Source organism: Chinchilla lanigera, unplaced genomic scaffold (genome assembly GCF_000276665.1).
Source record: "Chinchilla lanigera isolate Chin_1 unplaced genomic scaffold, ChiLan1.0 scaffold00032, whole genome shotgun sequence".
NCBI classification, from domain to species: Eukaryota; Metazoa; Chordata; class Mammalia; order Rodentia; family Chinchillidae; genus Chinchilla; species Chinchilla lanigera.
In genome coordinates this window covers 2868196-2887591 of record NW_004955433.1, presented here as the reverse complement: position 1 = coordinate 2887591, position 19396 = coordinate 2868196, and the positions used below count along the sequence as shown (strand labels likewise).

The following is a 19396-nucleotide window of genomic DNA, read 5'->3' as shown; positions in this document are numbered from 1 at the left end:
CTGTAATGTTTGTATTGCTTCTATGCTATTTTGTAAATGGATGCATGTTTGTTACTATGTGTTTCCTACAACAACCATTGAGAATAGTCAATGATTATTTGATTGATAACTCATGTATAGCTCTATTTGTTTTCCCTAGAGACCACTTTGGAGAAACCAGGGTATAGTATAACAACCATTGATAATTTCCTGCCATTTCTGTCTGTAACTCACTATTATTTATCTATTTGTTTTCCTGAGAAACTATCTTGAAGATACCAATAGGTAAATAACAACCATTGATAATGTCCTACCACTTTGTAAGTCGGTGTATTCCCCTACTGCTTTGTTGTCTTTCTTTTACACTTAAAAAAAAAAAAAAACTGACATATTGCCATTGTAATGTTTTTGAATTGTTTCTTCTAAAGTACTTTTTTGACTACAGCCTCTTTATTACAGGAAATACTGATTTTTGATGGGGTTTACTATTATTTAGATGATACCAATACTCACATGCCAGAGGGTAATGAGCTGGTGTGGAATGGATGCTTCAAGAGAACAAGGATCTTTCTGGTTCCTTCACTGATGAGCACCCAGAACAGTGCAGGATATACAGCAGGTGTCTGTATCAAACCATACCTGGTGAGTGTGTTTAGGTTCACTGACTATAATCTGTACTTAAGAGGTTCTACTGAACACAGATTTCCCATTCCTATATACTTTTTATTTTCAAAATTTTAGCTTTTGCTAATTGGGTTTTGGAAGGCACCAGCTACTCACTTTTCTGCAGGCATTTTCTAAAGACACACTCCTCTGTTGGCTGTCACAGCAGGTAGCTGCTTTCTGAAAGACTTAAAGGCTTTTAATCCCATAGAAGGTGTTTTCAGTCACCAAAATGCTGGCTACATCATGTCTCTGGCAGCATTACAGAGACACACATTAACCCTGCCAGTGTTCTAGTTCCCTGGAAAACCCACACACTACACAAAGCTCAGTCCAGGTCAAGGAGGGGCTGCCCAGTGAAGCACCTCTGGAGAAACTGTCTTTTGGATAGGGAATGGGGATGCCTCAGTCATCTGCTGTTGGACCTGGGGGTGGCTCTGGACATGCTGCCCTCCCCACTTGGCTCATCCTGAGGGAGACTAGGCTTGCTCTCTTCTGACTGTCTCCAAGCCCTCTTGTTATGGAGTGACTGACTCCATATTCTGAAGTCTCAACTCCTAGTAACTGAGAGTGTGGCCTGATCTGGAAATATGGTCATTGCCTATACAATTAGATAACATCACTAAGTTGAGTCCTAATTCAATAAAACTGATGTCATAAACAGAGACAGTTGTACACAAGGCAGATCCTTCCAGGGACAGCATGTGAACATGAAGGTGATCATCTACGGACAATCCTTCCTTCACAGCCCTCTGCGTGAGTCAACCCTGCCAACACCTTGACTTTGAACTTCTGGCTTCCAAAACTATGAGAACATAAGTTTCTCATTGTTTAAGCTGCCCAGTTTTTGGAATTTTGTTATGGTAGCCCTAGCACAAGAACGAGCCTCTGCTCTCAAGGAGAGCCCAACTAATGGGTGTACCCTGTTTTGGTTGGTGTCACAAAACCCAGAGAAGTTGGAATTAAGGTGCCCCTTCAGGAAAGCATCACTGCTGGCAAGTCTCTCACGACTAAACCCCTGCCTAATCAGGGGAACCATTGCCCTCTGGGTTCCTGTCATCCCTCTGGGTTCATTGCATCTCTGGGTTCCTGTGGTGGCTGAAACACATTTGCACATAATCGTTTCATAGGTACCCCATTTCTGAAACATGTTTTCCTTTTTGTAGTAGCTACTCGATGAATACCTGTTGAAGGGAGGAAATGGCAAGAAGGGAGCTCTTCTCAAACTATGTAGCACTACATATATATCAACAACCCAGCCTATGGTCAGAATTTCATGGGCATGTGTAATGATTGGATAAAGTTTGAGGATATCTCCCAGAGTTTCCAGGGTTGGAAACTTGATCCACAATGTGATAGTAGTAAGAAGTTGTGGAACCCTCAAGAGGTGGGTTTACTGAGAGGTGATTAGGTTACTACGGGTACTACCATGGTAGGGATTAATGAAGGGCTCTAAGAGTGGGTTAGTTCCTCTCCCAACAGGTAGTTATAAAAAGAGCAAGAATGGTCTCTCCCACATGCTCTCAACATTTTGTAACATAACCAACAGGGTCCTCAGAAGAATCTGAGCAAATGGGGCTGCCCATCTTGTGCTTTGATTCTCCAAAATTGTGCACTAAATAAACCTCTTTTCCTTATTAAGTACCAGCTTCAGGAACTGTGTTATAGCAACAAAAGATGGACAAAGACAGTGTGCTTTTAAAAGATACTTCTGTCCAAGACCCATCCCTCAGAGACTTTTATTTATGGATCTGGTGGGCCCTGGGTATCAGTATTTTTAAACACATCCTCAGTAACTGTAATGTTCACACAGAGACAAGAACCAGTGATATAAATGAAAAATGGAAAGAATACTCAGAAAAATGACTTTGGTTTCTTTCTTTTTTTTTCTGCTGTATGGGTCACATGAGCTAGAGCGAGTCCTATAACACAGACTCTTATTTTATCTCATTTCTTTATCATCTTTAAAACTAGAGCAGTATAGTGATCTAAGAGGTAGCAGATAAAATGGCAGATGACAACATTTGATCTTATTTGACCTGTGCAGTAGTGGTCATATCTGAAGCCATGCGGATTCTGCAGTATGTTTAATAAACAGAACTGAGTGGACTTACTAACAAGAGAACTATTTATATCTGGCAAATAAAAATAACATTCCATTTGGTGGTTCCTAAACTTCTCAAAGCATAGTCCTACCTAGTTAGCCACCAGTTGAGAAGGGCTCCCTACTGCAGTCTTCCATGGCTTCGCAAAGACTTAAACTAGCAAGGAATCTGGAATCAGAATGGTTAGACAGAGTACACAACTGAAAGAATTTTCTGTCCCCAGAGCTCATGCACCCCAGGAGGCAGCCTGAATGTGGGGATAGTCTGCTCATGGGGTACCCCAGTCAAGGCCCCTGATGTCACCCTGAAACCCTTGCTTTGAACTCTCTCCCTTGAATGGTGTAGTGTGCTCCTCAGGACTATGCTCTCTGTGCAGGCCACCTGGGCTCTGATGATGCTGCTGCTCCAGTCTGAGACCTGGTTTGGCAATGTCATGGTTTCTGGGCAAAATGCCCACTTCCCTGAGGACTTTCAGAAGAGAATTTAAAAGGCCAAGAAGCATGTCAATGAGTTGAGCTAGGGGAAGGGAAGAGGCACTTGTTTGAAAGATAGTGTCCTTGTCAGCACCTTTAATTGAGTACCTTCAGGAAGGGAGGTCTTGGCGTTAAGTATGAAGTCAAAAGTGGGAAAGTTGGGTGCAGTGCCTTGATGAGTTAACTCTTAGCAGGAGATGATTCCCTGCATGTGAGACTTCACAAAAGCCAGACGATTCAAAGACTTAAGGCTTTTAGGCTTCTTGTGGAGGGTCCTTTGAGTGAATCATTTGGTGGTTAGTAAGGAGGTGATGAGGGTACCCTTTGTTGGGGGTAGGACAACAATCATTTGCCTGATTTCAAGATTTAAGAGCAAGATCATGTCCTGTGGTGAATATGCAGCTCTCAGACTGGTGGGAAAATGCACTGGGATGCCTTCCAAGTCCCCAGGAGGGCGGGAAGATAAATATGCCTCCTACCCCATGATTGACAGAGGCTGAAGCTAAGCATTCTGCACCATACTGCTCCTCAACCAGTGCCGGAAGAATCAAGAAGCACTGATGGTTTACGGATGGCAGACCTGCCATTTTGTCCTCTCTTATGTGTTCTGTGGTTTGGAGCCAAGTCCTGCCTGCCTGTGCTAAGCAGGAGGCCCTCATCTGAGTGGCTCGGGTTTGCCTTCCAGTGGCCTCAACAAGAACTACTGCACTCCCTGATGTAAAAGGGGCCACCTGGCTGCCACCTGCAGAGGAGCTTTCAAGGTTCCCTAAATGCATTTAGGAATTCTGACATATTGTAGGGACTTTCCTTCTCCTGCCCGAGAAGGCACTCTGTCCCTTGAGGACAGTATATTGTACTGCCAAGGGGAGTCCAGCAAGGGCCAAGTCCGCCCTGAGGTGTCAGAAATGGCACCTACTAACTTCCTGAAGCACATGGCAGGTGTGTGGGGACATGAAATCAGTAAGGTGTTGAGATTTGTACATTGTAAGGTTCATTATTTAATAGAGCTGTGGTGACAGCAACCTGCTGAACTGGGAACACGGGAAGTCTCCGACGTAAGAACATTCAAGTTGTGAACTTTCACCCATATGAACAGACCTCGCATTACAAACATTCACAGATGTGAACACATGCAAGTAGTTCAAGTGTCTGTCAGACATTGTCAGGTTGTGCTGCTGTGTACTTACTGTACAGTGTGATAGAGTACAGTACATGCAGGTTGCAGCAGCTGTTCAGAATGCCATCCAGTGATACTGAATCAGCTATGATGAGAAAAAGAGCTACTGCCCAGGTACGACTGGATGGGTTTCTCAGGAGGGTGGACAGAATTGAGTCCATCAAAAAACCTGTGTCATCAACATCAGGTGGGAGGGAAACTCCACCTGCCCTCCATCTCCTACTATTGATGACCCTTCAGCTACACCGTCTCTGCCTCTCCTCCTCCAGCGAGTACCTCTCCTCTTGTCAGCTCACTCCCTGCAATGCCCTATCCTCCATAGCACTGTACTGGTCTATACCACCATTTTAAGGGAACTATAAGAGTAAAAAAGTTTATTTATGTTATTTTTGTATGTGTTTGTTTTTTTTTTTATGCTTTACATTGTGCATTTGTGTCAAAGGTGCATAAGATTCACTTTGTCTGACTTATGAACAATTCCAACTTAGTAACATTCTCCTGGAATGGAACTCATTTGTAAGTGGGGGACTTACTGAAAGTGGAAAATCAAGACAGGGACTCAGTTTTGGATCAGGCGACACGGTCCACTGTTTCTTACCAAGAGCACTACTGGCCTTTTAGGCAAATATTTGATCAGGACTCACTATTCGCTGTAGGACAGTTAGCACCTCCACCTCTGGATCTAATAGTCGGTTCAGCCACCACCACTGCTCTGCACCTGAGTCAGTGGGACAACTTGTATCTTACAGTGATAACCATATGCCTATTCTTGCAGAATGTCTGTTGTGACTGACTCCTGACTACTAGGTATGATACCCAGTGAGAGCTCTGTGTGCCAGCCACCTCTCGGCCTTGTGTGACTATGACCAAGCAGAAAGAGTGTTCACCAAGCAATGTGTATAAAAGGTCTTGTCTTCCTTCTTGCTGGTGGAGAGATGGCTACAATAGAGCTAGAGATGGGAGCCTTTTGTTGAAGATCTCTGGGCCAGTTGCTTCTGGATTATTCTGGGAGGGAAAATGAATTCCTAGTTTAACCTGTTATGTTTTGGGGTTTCTTAGCTTCCATCTTAGTTAATATTACTCCTTAGTTCAGTTTCCTAAGAGAAGAGTCTTTGGGGTGTAGGAAAGGAGGGAAGCCCTGCTGTAAGGATGGGGTCCCTGCCCTCAAAGGATAGTACATATGGGGACTGGATCCAGGCTTAGCCTCTCCTTCAGTAGGAGGCTCATGCCTGTCTCTGGCATGGGTCAAACATGCACATGGCCCCCAACAGCTCCTCAACAGAAGCGAAGAGGACTTTCACCAGTGTGAGGGCAAGTTCATGTCATGGGAAGCCATCAAGTGTCACCACATCAGTCTACACTGAGGGCTGTTACTGACTCTATGAAGCAACTGGTCCCTAAACAGCTCAAACCCACCCTGAGGGCATGGGCCCACAAGAGTTTGCTCTGCTTTTGGGAAGAACAGACCCCAACCCAAGCTAAACTACTGCTATATATCAGTCCTTCCACATGAAAAGAGAGAATCAAATCCATGAAAATTGTCTCACTTGGGGGTAGAGAAGGAAAGAGGATCCTGGCTACATGCAATGGAAAGGGTTCAGTGGGGGGTTGGGTGCCCCATTTTATAAGCAAGGGATAAAGAGACAGGGTGAGATCCTCATCTCCACTCTCCTTGGAGTCACAGGGAAGAGGCTGATTAGAAACAGGCAGGGATGGGGAAGCACCTGGATTAGGAAGCTGGGCCTGCTGGGAAAGAGCAGGTAGAGGAAGTGGAGCATCTCTCTGCTGTCGAAGGGGGAAGGAGCATGATCCCAACTTGCTCTTGGCAACCAGATTTGAAGCCCAGGGGAGTCTGAGAGATGTGAAAAAGAAAAGGTGAATTTAAGCACCCGGCATGGGACTAGTAAGCACCCTGGGGTAGGACAGCAAGGGCCAGGGGTCCCAGCAGGAGGGGACTTGGCAGCACCTTGCTCGAAGCTTGGAGCTTTTGAACACTCTGTGCTGTGTACATGCACCTGCCTAACACGACAGGAAGACCTACTCTCACATCTTTGCAGAGCTACAGTCAGCAACCTGACAAAATTCTGGCAGATGTAATTAGTGCATGAACTAGTTACCAATTATCTCATGCAGCCAAGGTCTTGGGGATGCTGATCTGCATATATCCCCAGGAACTTTGGGACAGAGAAGGTGGCCCCCTGTTTTAATCTGCATTAGAGACTTTAGCCAATTGTCCATTCCTTTGAACACCCTGCTGCAAATGGGAGGTCAGACAGTGTCTCCCACCTCCCTGTTAGCCTGGACGCCACAGGACTGCTACCCTCACCCCTCTGCAGTCACACTCCGCCCTTCAAAGCTCATCTCTCACCACCCTTTCCCCCATTTACCTGCTGCAGCCACACAGCCTTCTTGCTCTGTCTTGAATTCAATTTGCCTGAACGGTCCAGATTCAGGATGTTTAGACTTGCTGACTCTCTGTGTGGAATGTTCTTTCCTTATTCATCAGCTGGCTGGCTCCCTTCCTCTATTCAGAGCACTGCTCAAATGTCATCTCATCATCAGGGAAGACTTCCCTCCCTCTCTGCCTCCCATGCGCCCACCTAATACTTATCAGCACCTGACATATGAGGTTATTTGCTTGCTTGTTTATTATTTGACTTCTTACCTTAGAAAGCAAGTAATATAAGGGCAAGCATTTCCCCTCTTTTGATATTTCCCTAGTTGAATGAAGAATCTGTAATTCAAAATCCAAAGAAAACTACTTAAGATCGAAATTTCCAGCAAGCTGTCACTGCCTGTGTTCAAGGAAATAAGGACTTTTCTACCTTTAGATTATTAATTCAGCAATTATCTTTTGTCTCTCACATTGATTTGGCCACCAAATTCTAGAGGTTGCCCCCTGGAATTATTCATTTTATTTTACAGAAAAAAGGTAAAACAAAATTTCATAACAAAATAATAAGCGAATAACAATAGGCAATGCATTACATGTTCTTATCTTTAAAGCAGCTGCTCTGGGTACAAGATATGGGCATAAAAATTTCTCTAATCGATATTAGCACAAATCTTCCTTTTTAATGAACTCAGAGACACTAATACCATCACTGACTTGCATTTTTTCCCTTTTCCCCACAGGTCCCCTGGAATTCTTTTCTTCCTTCCTTCAACCAACAAATACCTGCTAACCATATACTAAGTGCCATTTCCATCCACCTCACTCTAACCCTTTGCTTTTCCTCCAGTTCACCCTGTTGGACACTACCTAGTGAACTTCACTTCCTTCCCTGTTCAAAATTCACCAGCATGCCTATCTGCTTAAGTGGAGATTATTTATGCCAGTTTTAAGGACCCTCCATGAAATCTCAGACTATCCACAATCTCTGCCTCCTAGTATCTTCAGAACACACACTTTAGCTCAGTTGGTTCACTCACTTATCATTTTTTAAGAGCACCCCCATGCCCTTGCCATCTCTGAAAAGAACACAGACCCTGCCCCCCAAACTTTGTATCTTCCCAGGGTGCTCTTAAATATCACCTCTGTGCACTTTTCCCAGGATGGAGAGTCCCCCATTTTTGAACTCTTATGGTTTGTCCTTCCTTAAACACTTGTCATAGTCTTCCCAGAGTTCTGCTTGTCTGCAGATCCTTGTTGTCACACCCAATAGAGAACTCTGGAGGACAAGGACTGTCTCTCATTCATCTTTGTTTCCTGAGCAGCAGCTAAACTACAACCTTGCTCAGTACACATGCTTATTCACTCTTCATTGAACTGAATTTGTGTGTGTGTGCTGGAGACTGAGTGGATGGCCATAAGCATGCTAAGCATGTGCTGTACCACTGAGCTCCACCCCAGCTCCTGAATTGAATTTTTAAGCACATAACACTGCATTGTGCCATATGCCCGGGAAGCATCTAAGAACAAGATGTGAGGTTTATTCTAAAGGAATTGACTGTCTAGTTATGGAGTAAGATTGCTTACATAAAATTGTGGAGATCTGAGGGGGGCGAGTGGTGAAGATCAAACCTAGGGCATGTTAAGCACTCATCCTACCATTGAGCTATACTCCCAAACCCACACTGCAGCCTTTCATTCACTTTCACCAAGAAATTACTGAACACCTACAATATGCGAAGTATAACACGGTGTAGCATAATGGTCAAACTCAGTGAGGTAGACCATAAGTGCCAACTAAGGCAGCTGTTAGGTGTACACTAGAACCAACACTCTGCTAAGTCCCAGTTTTTGCTTGGATATAGCAAAAGATGACAGACATACCTGGTGACACTGCATGTTCTAGATGGCCCAGCTGCGGCTGTCTGGTGACTCTGTAGATCAGCTCTGCAGGCTTGCCATCCTGGTCAGTGGCTGACAGCTGCAAAGTGGTGATTTTCTTCACTGAATTCTCATCCAAGACCAGCCCTTTATTGATGACGATGACCGGGGGGGATTTGGCTTCTGAAATGATCAGAAACAGTGATTTGAAATGGAATCTTTTCAGCCTCCTTTCTTCAGTCCTAGGCTGGATATCCAGTGGTAAGATCACAGCGATACTCAGATCTGTCCCTCAGAGATCCCACTGAGGGATCAGAGCTGCGTGACAGAGGGGGTACAATTTTCAAGTTCCATGCAGCTCCTGAAGGGGGCCTCAAGCTCCAAGGTGAGCACAGTGTAAACTACACAACTTCACAACCACTCAAGTATTTTTGTATAGAACCTAGCACTAACTCACCTAAAACCCCAATAGAAAATGACTGGTTCATCAACCTGTTGCCTTCAGCATCAACCACATCAAATGTAAAAGCAAAGTTTCCACCAGGTTCTCCTGTTCCATGACTATATTCTATATGTCCTATGAAAAGGAAAAAAAAAAACAAGATTTGCTATTAGTGCTTTCTGTTCTTATTCCTGAAGGAAGAAGTGAGACTTCAATTGCTATTCATGCCAATAGATCAATTTACAATTTATAGCTTCTTCACTTTGATATGTTTGACATTTTAATCTAAAGCTTTCGTTTACTCCCTTTCTGCCCCTACCATTGATTTCCCCATACCCAGACACTTTCTCATAACAAATTCTTTCCAAGTGACATTTCTTATGGTTGAGGAACAGCCTTTACAAAAGGTCTAGCTGGGTCTTAATGAGGCCCCATGAGTAACTAGATCAGGGGAACTGCTCTGTGTATAATGGCTCTGGCCACACCTGCAGCACATGGAGGGACCCTACTCTACATGCATATCACAATGTAAGAGGATGAAAACCTGCAGCCCATTTTCTCCCATAACTCTTCATACCCTATTTCCCAATACAAGGAATGATGCCAACTACATCCAGTATACAAATAAACAGGCAAGTGTACAAATAACCTCCACACAGGTCAAAGGGACCCAAAGGGAGACATACAATGCAATCTATTTTTGCTAGCCTGAAGCATCATTTATATGTAGCCATCAATGCAAATATAACAAAACTTCTGGGAAGAGGTGCCTGGTTTCATTTTTCAAAAGGAGACATGGAGGTGTGGAATAATTAAGGAATTACTATCCTTTCGCTTATTCTACCCACTTCACCAAGGGTCAGACAGATCCAATGAGACTTCAGTGGCTGTCAGTGTTTCATGTTTGTGCCTGGGCAGGACCCATGTGTCTGCTGCTTGGGTGTGTATTTCCACCTCTAAAAGGAACTGTACAATACCACATGACTTTGGAGTTTTTCCCTCCCCGTATGTAATTTTTCCCCCTTTCTGAATGCAATGTACAGTAACTACATAGCATTTAACATTTATGCCTTTGCATTACATCAGCATTTCCTGAAGGAAGGATAAGCCATGTAATGTCCCCCCAGGCAGCTCAGATTTATGCCCTTGCATTTTGCTTAGTTCATTTACTTGTGCTTTTTGGGGAGCTAAAAAGAGATATAAATTGCTCACCTAAAGAAGGCATAATTTTTACCTTAATCCATTTGAATTCATTTTTTTTCCACTCTTGTGTTTTTTAGCATCAAATAAGACAAAATGACTTTGTGTTCTCTGTAAATAGCCCCAAATTTCATCAATGCTATGTTAAGTCATGTTCACATTTTTTATTAAGAAAGATAGTTTTCCTTTTTTAAAAAAAGACAGCCTCAAAAATGTCGGACAGAGAAAAAAGAAGTTATAACTTAGCTCTTATTTAAAAAAAAAAAAGAGTGCCTGGTTTACTGCCATAGGCTAGCAGGCATTTATTTTTATTTTTATTTTTTTTAATTTACTTTAAGAATAAAAGAAGGAAAACGTATTAACAAACAGACATCCATTTACAAAACAGCATAAAAACAATACACATAATACAGAGTTACAGACTCCCACTTCACTTCTAGCAGGCAGCATCCACAGAAGCTTGGGAATAACTGGCTGACCTTGGCTGATGTCAGCCTGGGTGAAGCCCCGGACAGGGCCATGAACAGAGATTTGCTCCAGCTTGTCATTTGTCATCATCTGCAGGCGCCCAGCACCAGGATCTTCCTTCACGACGTATATAACCTGCTGGGCATCTGAGTTAGTGTCTGCCACTTTCAAGTGCTGTTCTGTGATGCGTGCTACAGACCCTGGAAAAGAATAGAAGAGTAGGTCATTCCCCACCATTTCCTTCAAATGGAATGCCAAGTGATTTTAGAGGACAGGAAGCTAAATTATCCTTGGGCTTAGATACTCACCCTTCTCAGTTTCCAGCTCATAAAGTCTAAGTTTTCTAAAAGAAATAGTCCCTTGGGTTTAGATCTGAGTCCTTTTCCACTTATCTATATTTATTCTCTCTATGCTTGTTCTACCCACTGGCCTATGAGCACCTGTACCTACAGAATAATTTCTAGTTCTATGATGTAAATAACATTTAGGTCTATGATGAAATCTGCTTGGATTTAATTTATCTACTGTCTTAAGGATTACCAAATCAAAAAAAGCACTTCGTATAAACTCAAAAACATATCTTGTAGCCATCTTAGATGGAACACTCAAAATCAGCGTTTCTGAATCCAGGACAAACTGAGTCTTACCAGCAGAGTGAGCTACTACTCTGGTGTTGGGGATGCAGGTAGGGCACTCCCTACTAGAAAGAATTCTCAGGGCCTTGCCCTTTGCTCTCTTAACAAGCCATTTTCTCATGTTAAAAATAGTAAATTCTAGTAAGTAGATCCTTGTTACTCCTGTGTCAGGAATCCTAGTGTTAGAATGGTAATCCACCCTGTGCCCTGAAGATCTCTCATGTTCTTGCTGGATAATAGCAAGAATACATGGCCCTTCCCACTCTTTACCCAGGCCACCTCAAGCAAGTAACCTTGAGGGGTGAGGTAGTTTCTTCCTCAGAAGATCAGACTTGCTGCTTGCTATAATATGGAAGGTTCCCCATCTTTATGGGCCTTTGGCATTGCTCTCATGGGACTTGGTGGGCAGAGAGGGTCAATGCAAACTTGTTAATGACCATGTTTTCTGCTGTGGTATAGCAAAGAACTTTGTTTTTGAAGGAAGAATCCTGTGTCTTCTACCAGCATCCATGAACAGTAAGAGGCTAGCTTATTAGCTTGTAAGCAAGGTAAAGTCAAATCCTATTCCTAATAGCTGAGACCATGACAATCCTCAGATTTTCAAATAATATATATTTTTCAATACAAAACAGATATGAAACTAAGAATAAACAAAGAATAACTTCCTAGACAGATGCAAAAGTTCCATGCAGTAGTTAGGGTGCAGGGTCAACAAGCCTGGCTTTGGTGGGGGATGGGTAGAGTACACTTCTGGGCATGTCTGAATGAGTCATGGAGAGGTGACCTTGGGCTTTTTGTCTGGCCCCTGGCCTCTTCCTTTCTAGCACTGTTCTTCTTCTTTGCTTCTTGGGTGCCATGAACTAAGCAGCTTTGCTCCACCATGCCCCCCATGTTTCTTCCTTAGAGCCTACTGATCATGGACTGAATTCACGCAAAACATAAGCCAAATTACACCTTACCTTCTTTAAGTTCTAAGGATGGGGTACCATGTCTTGGCAATGGGAAAGCTTACTAATACAGTCCATTCCCTAATCAACTCCCTATTTCATTTTTTTATCCATCCACTTTATTTTAATAAACAGTTAACATTTTATTATCTCCATACAATGGTGGAAAAATAGGTAAATCATATGAATTGTGATTGTTTTAGTAAAAAAATGTGCTGCTTGTCTTTGAATGTTGCTAAAACATACTATAGTTGTAAGAGATGCTAGAATAGCTTATTGAATGATTTTCAGTTATTTGTATATTTTAATGCATAATGATCTCCCAACTACCCTTCCACACCTTTTTTTTTTCTTTTCAATAAGCATCTTGACAATTCTGCTAGATTGGTTATTTGTTTTCATAGGGTTGGCTACATTATAACAAGCAATGATACAGGAAACCTGGGCCTAAGAGTAGTTGGATAAATTAAGATTTCTAAGGACCCTGAAAATACTGTGAACTCTTCACAAACTTTTTCAAACTCACAGACAAAGGGATCTGGTTCAAAGAATTTCAGAGGCTCGCTATTTGTCACACATAATTCTTAGTATCTCTAAAACAGTTCTCCAAAACTCCAGTCTGCTCAAGTGTTAAAGAGCTACTTTGATGGAAGAAGGTATCTACATTGGCCAGGAAGAATTAAGGAGGAAAGAAGCACGGTTTGCCTCCTCCACTCCTCTGATACCTGCTGAGAGCTGTAGTCCTTGGTTTACAGCCAACCGGGGGGAGTCATTTATGGGCAGTTCTATGTAGATCTCCATTCTCCCTGTGTCCACATGGAGGCCATCGGTAAGTGAGAACTGAAAATCATCCACTGCCACACCAGAGCCCCTAGGCATGTATCCAACCAGTTCAGCCAGGACATCCTGGTAGGTAAAGGAGGAGCCCTGGGATAAAACTGTCCCATTTTCTAGAGCATCAGAAGAAGTAAGTCTCCGGAGTAGATGACCTGAGGAAGAAAGTAAAGAATAACAAAGAAATAATGGTAGCCTGTGAATGGCATCAAAACATTGGTTTTCCAAGCAGTCTGACTCTGAGTACAATGTGAAATATCTCAGAGGCTCTTGGTGTGGACAACTTAACATTTTATAAGTACAGAAGCTACCCTATAGTCCCATCTATAAATAAGACAAAGTCCCACTTTTCTGGTTCTACATCTCTTAAGTAGACACAGATGGATCTAGCAATATAGTGGCTTCACAATCACCATCTCCCTTCATGAACTGAAACTCACTTTGTTATCCAAACCTTATTTTTCCCTTCTGCAAAGTTCACTCTTCACTCACTGCCTTTCTCTTATGGTATGTGGAGGAGGAGAAGGGAAAATGTTTTAAATTCCTTTTAAATTCAGAGACACTAAGCATCTTTACATTGAAGATTATTGTTCTGTTTTCAAGGGCCATGTACCTCACTGGGACAGTTAAAGTGCTTCATTAAAGAAAGTGAAAGTGAAAGAAGGCAAGTTAAAAATGTAATGGCTGGCAGCCTCTTCTGTTAACCCTCCATCAACAGCAACAATTTCCTCTTAATCCCAGTAAATATTACAGTGGATTGGGACTTGGGCTCCTGCACTCTAACCTACGCCTGGATGGACTTAGAAAAAAGTGGGTAGAAGATCCTGACAATAGTTTCTGCATCTGATCTACAGCAGGAAAAATGCTCTCTTTGTAAGAGAGAGGTCCTAGAGACAGCTCATATGCTAGCACACATGAGATAGCTCTCGATTATCAATTAGGATGTCTACTCTGAGAAGAAGATATGCAAGTGCTGAAACCTGTTTTGCTTGAGGTTAAAAAGGAAAGCAGGAAAAGAGCTGAAATAAAATTTCAGAGACACAGTTACCTAGGATTCAGGCTTTTCAAACAACCAGTGTCTAGCGTGACCCCAAAAGAATATTAGCTAGCTGTGAATTTGAGTATACTTTGATGCAAAGAATGGACTAGATATGGGAAAGGCAAAGGAATAACCAACTGAAATCTATGTGCTCATTCTAATAACCCATCAGACATCCCAATTAAGAAGCTTTGCACAGCAGTTTGTGCCTACCGTGGTCAGGTGTTTTTGTCAATACAAAAACCAGCTCATTATCTGGGGTGTCCATGTCTTGGAGGCTCAGAGAAGAATTGCTTATCACCACAGCCAAGCTCAGCTTCACTCCAAGGGGTCGCAAGGTCATCCTGGGGGGCTCGTCATTCTTCCTCTAATTAAAATACAAAATGCTCGGTCTCATGCAGACATTGGTTAAGAAGCAAGAAAAGGCACATTATTTAGAGAAGATATTTTTCTTGCAGCAACTTTCACTGTCAAAACAGTATTTAATATGTCACTATCTTCCTAGTCAAAAAATTAGCTTGAAAAGAGAAACAAAAGAGAAAGTCACACAAACAAAACGTCTCTTTGAGATGAAGCAGGGGGGCATTCCACAAAAATCTTCTAAGATATCTTCCATAAGTACAATGATCACATTTTCTAGACCAAAAATTGGGCATATGATTTGTTTTTTTTTTTTTTTTTTGGTTTTTCTCCGGTACCAGGAACCGAACTCATGACCTTGCGCTTGCCAGGCAGGCGCTTTTGCCGCTGAGCTAAATCCCCAGCCCCTAGGCATATGATTTGATAAGTACAAGTATATTGGGGATATTAAAGGACTATTTGATCTCAGAACTGTACCAGAAAACCCTAAGCATATCCTAGTACTGGTAGAAGGACACCATATTGGGAAGTGGGGTTTTTAAAGCTGTCTCCTACTCTCCCTACTACTGTGCTTAAGATTGCTGAAGATTCCATATATTTTGTTTTCCCAAGGCAGAGAATATTCCATCCTGAGATTTATCTTTTCTATCTCTTACTCCCTGGGGTAGTAGAGCAAGACTGTGTAGTTGCTCAAATGAAAACAGGATCAAGGATCATATTTCTTTGATGTTATAATTAAGTGAATAAATGCATTAAAATATAAGAAAAGGGAAATATGAATGTAGAGTCACACACAGAACTTCAGAGAAAATTCAGGCATATGTTAGTTTTTATCTAAATATGGGAATGGCAAGGTTTCTCCATCTGACTCTCACGAACTGTTTTTACACAGAATAAATAAATTTTACTCTGAAATGAAAATTCAGATTTAAAATTCAGACCTTCCCCAATGGCCAACTTTAATTCCACAAGTTTTCTGAAGGTCAGGGTTATATTTTAAGGTTGATCTTTAAGACTAAATATCAAATCCAATCTTCTTTGCTTTGAATCCATGGAAAGAATGCTATCTAATGGTGAGCTCTTTAGTAATCAAAAGTTCAACTTTTCCAACTTCCAGTCTTTACCTCAATAGTGATATTGATGCTGTGAACTGCTGAACGACTGGTTCCATCACTCACATAGAAACTAAAAATATCATGGGTTGGCTCGATGCTTTCATGAATGCTCTGAAAGTAGTAAATGTAGTTTTCCAGGACATCTTGAATCGGGAATGATGCCTCTGGGTTGCTGGTAGTTCCAGGGCCAAAACGATCACCTGCATAAACATTGAGAGAGGACTCGTACTTGGATACATCAATTTCAGCCTATTAGGCTGAAGTAGAAAGCAAGACATTATTGTGAACATGAGATAAAAATATGCTTTAAGACAAAGCTAGAAGAGAGCAGAGGACCAGGAACTAGAAGACTTGGAGTGAGATGCAGTTTCCTCAAGACTGATCTACAACAGATTCTGCCTATCCTATGTCACCACAGGTAATCAAATGAGAGTGCACACATGAAGTTTTTTTTCTTGCACACAGAGTGTTTTCTCTTGCAAATAGCACAGAATCAGTGGTTGTTTTATTAGTAATCTTTTATAGCATAAATCTTAGAGTAAGTCACAATGCAATAGCCAAGATTCGACTTTAAACTTTAGCCAGTTTCAAAACCATTCTATCCAGAAATATTGCAAGAAGAACACTCCTTCTCTCCATACCTTTTTATCTAGGAAACCTCTCCTTCCAGCATGTTTGCATCCAACCTCCCAGCCAGAACCCAGCCCCCAGACAGAGGTCCATGGCTCAGGATCACTCAGGGACCACAACACGCAGGCACTGAGATGTTCATGTCCCACTCAGAGCTCAGATGCTGCTGTGGTTGGCACAAGTGTCCCCAAGAGGTCCATGTGGTTAAATTATCCCCAGCCTGTGCTGTTTATGGGTGGCACTGAAACTTATAAAAGGTGGAGCCTGGCAGAAGTCTTCCAGTCACTAAGTCTGTGAGTTTGAAGAAGACAATGGGACCACAGCCCCTTCCTTTCTCTTTTGCATGCTGGCTGTGAGGTGGGAAGCTCTGCTTCACTACCTGTTTCCCACCATGATGTTCTGTCTCGTGCAAAAGCAAGGGGTCAACTGACTGGGACGGAAACCTTGAAAGCCATGGGACAAAATAAGTTCATTCTCTTTCTTTCTTGATCTATTGCAGGTGTGTGCTAGAGTAACAAAGCTGACTGCTGCAGGTGCCATTCAGGTACCAAGGTGCCTGGGGACCATTCAAAGTTCCATGGAAAGTGCTGGCTCCAGTTTACTCTGCTCATCCCCCCCAGATACTGTAAAAGGCCAAAGGGGAGGGTAAACACTGTCTAAATGATGGATGGCTTGTCTTTTACTTGATTCTAACCTGAATCTTTCCAAATGATTGGTTTTAAATTATTACCAAAATTTTCTTCTTGAGAGGGGAGAAAAATAAATCCTTTTGTTGACAAAGAAAAGCATAGCTGGCAGATGTGAAAGCAACAAAGCTTTCTCTTCCCTTCTCCATGATATTTTGTAAATATCAGAGAAGGCCATTAGCTTTCTGAATTATGGACAGTGCCATACTTGGTGGCATCCGAACAGAATGACAATTAACAATTGTCAGAATGACAATAAACAATTTAACAATTTGTTTAAAAGGAACTCAAGACAATATTTTGCTTCAATGACATGATTTTTTCTTAACTGCTTGTGTTGATTCCTCTAGACACTGGAAGCAGAGAAAGGTCTGAGTAGCCAACGACCTAATAACCCCTAAGACGTACAGTTCAGTGTTTCCAGAAAGAACTGCTAAAATACTTCCAGTTTTTACTATTCCCTTCCATTGATCACTGTAAACTGACAAAAATAGTTTAAGTAAATGGTGTATACAGGTGTAATAACATTATAAAATCATTGGAAAAATAGCTATTCAACATGTGAATCTGTCACCAAATCTTTAAGCACCAGTCTTTTCAGGTTTTAAAACTGTACTTTCTACTTCTTGAGGTAAATCATTCTTACTAACATACTTCTCTTCCTTCTTAAGCATAATCTGCTATGGACAAATTAAGCAGTTGTGAATGCGTGCTGGCTGTTGTCATAGACACCTACCCCTCTACTGCCTTGGGGCCCAAGAATTCCCTTGGAGGTAGTCGAGGCAGGGCATGGCCTATTTGTGCCATTCCTAAGTGAATTCAGATCTCATAGCATTCACAGTAGTACTCTTGTTCTTCCATATTTGTTGGCAAGAAGTAAAAGCTGTTTCCTCTGTTTTTAAGATATTTTTCCCATCAGGTAGTTAGTTCTGTATCGAGATGGCTAGTTTCAGATGCATGCGAATATCTCAATTCCAAGTAAAGAGAAAAGGGCCTCTCTCATGGACCAAAGACAGCAGGGTCTTTAGCTGAAGGAGCCTGGGAAAATTCTTTGGCGTCCCTGTGTGCCTCTGCTCATTTACAGCTTCATACCAATGCTACTGCAGAGCAGTCATTCTAAGTGGGCTTCCTCAACCAGCAGTGTGGGATTGCTGACCAAGACACTATCTCCACAAGCCCCAAAGGGGATTTTTATGCTCACTAATATCTGAGAACCACTTTTTAGTGCAGCTGAGGCTTGACAGAATTTTGGCTTCCGAGCTAGCAAGCTCCTTCCCTCCTTGCTGCATCTATGCTTTTTCAAGTGTTCCAGGTACTCAGGAAGCTGTGCTATGGAGATTTGGTAAGAATGAAAGCACCTGAGAGAAGGAGACTGTGGGACCAACTTCCTTTCATAAGGCCCCACCTTTCTTACATTCTCAGTTCTGCAGAAAATGCCACTTTCCCTTTGCCCAAGGTGACTCCCATTGACCCTTCAGGTTCCAGCACAAACACCACTTCCTCAGATTTGCTGCCCTCCCAGGCAAAAACATTTGCTGAGTCCTATGTACTATCTCAGGGGTTTGATTCTTTCCCTTTCCTGATATTTGCCATTTATTATAATTTATCAGTCTTCATATTTTGTCTCCTCCTCAAGGCAGGGTCTGCATTTCTCATCTTTACATCTGTCATATCTAGCATACACAATTGTTGAGACAAACCTAATTTGGTCATAAGCAAGTCTGAGTGCACACATTGAAAGGCAAATAGGGAAAAGACTCAAGACTTTTAGCTGGAAAACATGGCCATGCTAGATGAGTTTCTGGTCAACAGGCTCAAAACTGGGGCACTTTGCTGACCTCCAATACTTGCGGTCAATGGTCTGTCCCTGGGATCTGCTAACTGCACACAAATCAGCGCCAAGCACTGGCACTCAGCAGTCTCACTGCCCAGAGCTGTCTCAGCTGCCACTCACAGCAGTCTCAGGGGGCCTGTGGACAGTCCGTGCCTTTATGCCTCTCCTCTCTGTGTTAAGGAGGATGGATCCAGGGCAGATGGCAGAGGGGAGGAATGCCACAGAGGGTGTCACAGAGAGACAGCGTGCATTTCAATTCCTGTCAGATCCATAGAAGGCACTGATGCATACGCTAGGGTTCAGCTAAATCACAGAGGCCTCACAATAAAAAGACAGAAATGTTTACTTCCTTGATGCTCAATTCTGAATGTAATCCCTAAGTCCTACCACTCCACTGCAAGCATACCAAATCCCTTTCCCTTACTCTATCTTTTCTATAACATTTACTTGCCTCCTAATGTCTTACCCAGTTTTCTCATTTTTCAGGTCTTTTGTTTCTCTCCACTATTAATCCAAAGCATTGTGAAGGCAGAGGA

At 42.4% G+C, this 19396-nt stretch overlaps 1 protein-coding gene across 3 annotated transcripts in view; it reads right to left on the bottom strand.

The window, feature by feature from the left end:
• Fras1 (Fraser extracellular matrix complex subunit 1) overlaps nt 1-19396 on the bottom strand; it is a 410067-nt gene that overhangs the window by 69703 nt on the left and 320968 nt on the right. For all 3 annotated transcript variants that reach the window (XM_013516132.1, XM_005388203.2, XM_005388207.2), the window contains 6 exons: nt 15720-15910; nt 14449-14602; nt 13088-13351; nt 10792-10980; nt 9128-9247; nt 8674-8853 (listed from right to left, as the gene is read on the bottom strand). In XM_013516132.1, the coding sequence (XP_013371586.1) occupies nt 8674-8853; nt 9128-9247; nt 10792-10980; nt 13088-13351; nt 14449-14602; nt 15720-15910 (1098 nt within the window). The remainder of the gene's footprint in view (nt 1-8673; nt 8854-9127; nt 9248-10791; nt 10981-13087; nt 13352-14448; nt 14603-15719; nt 15911-19396) is intronic.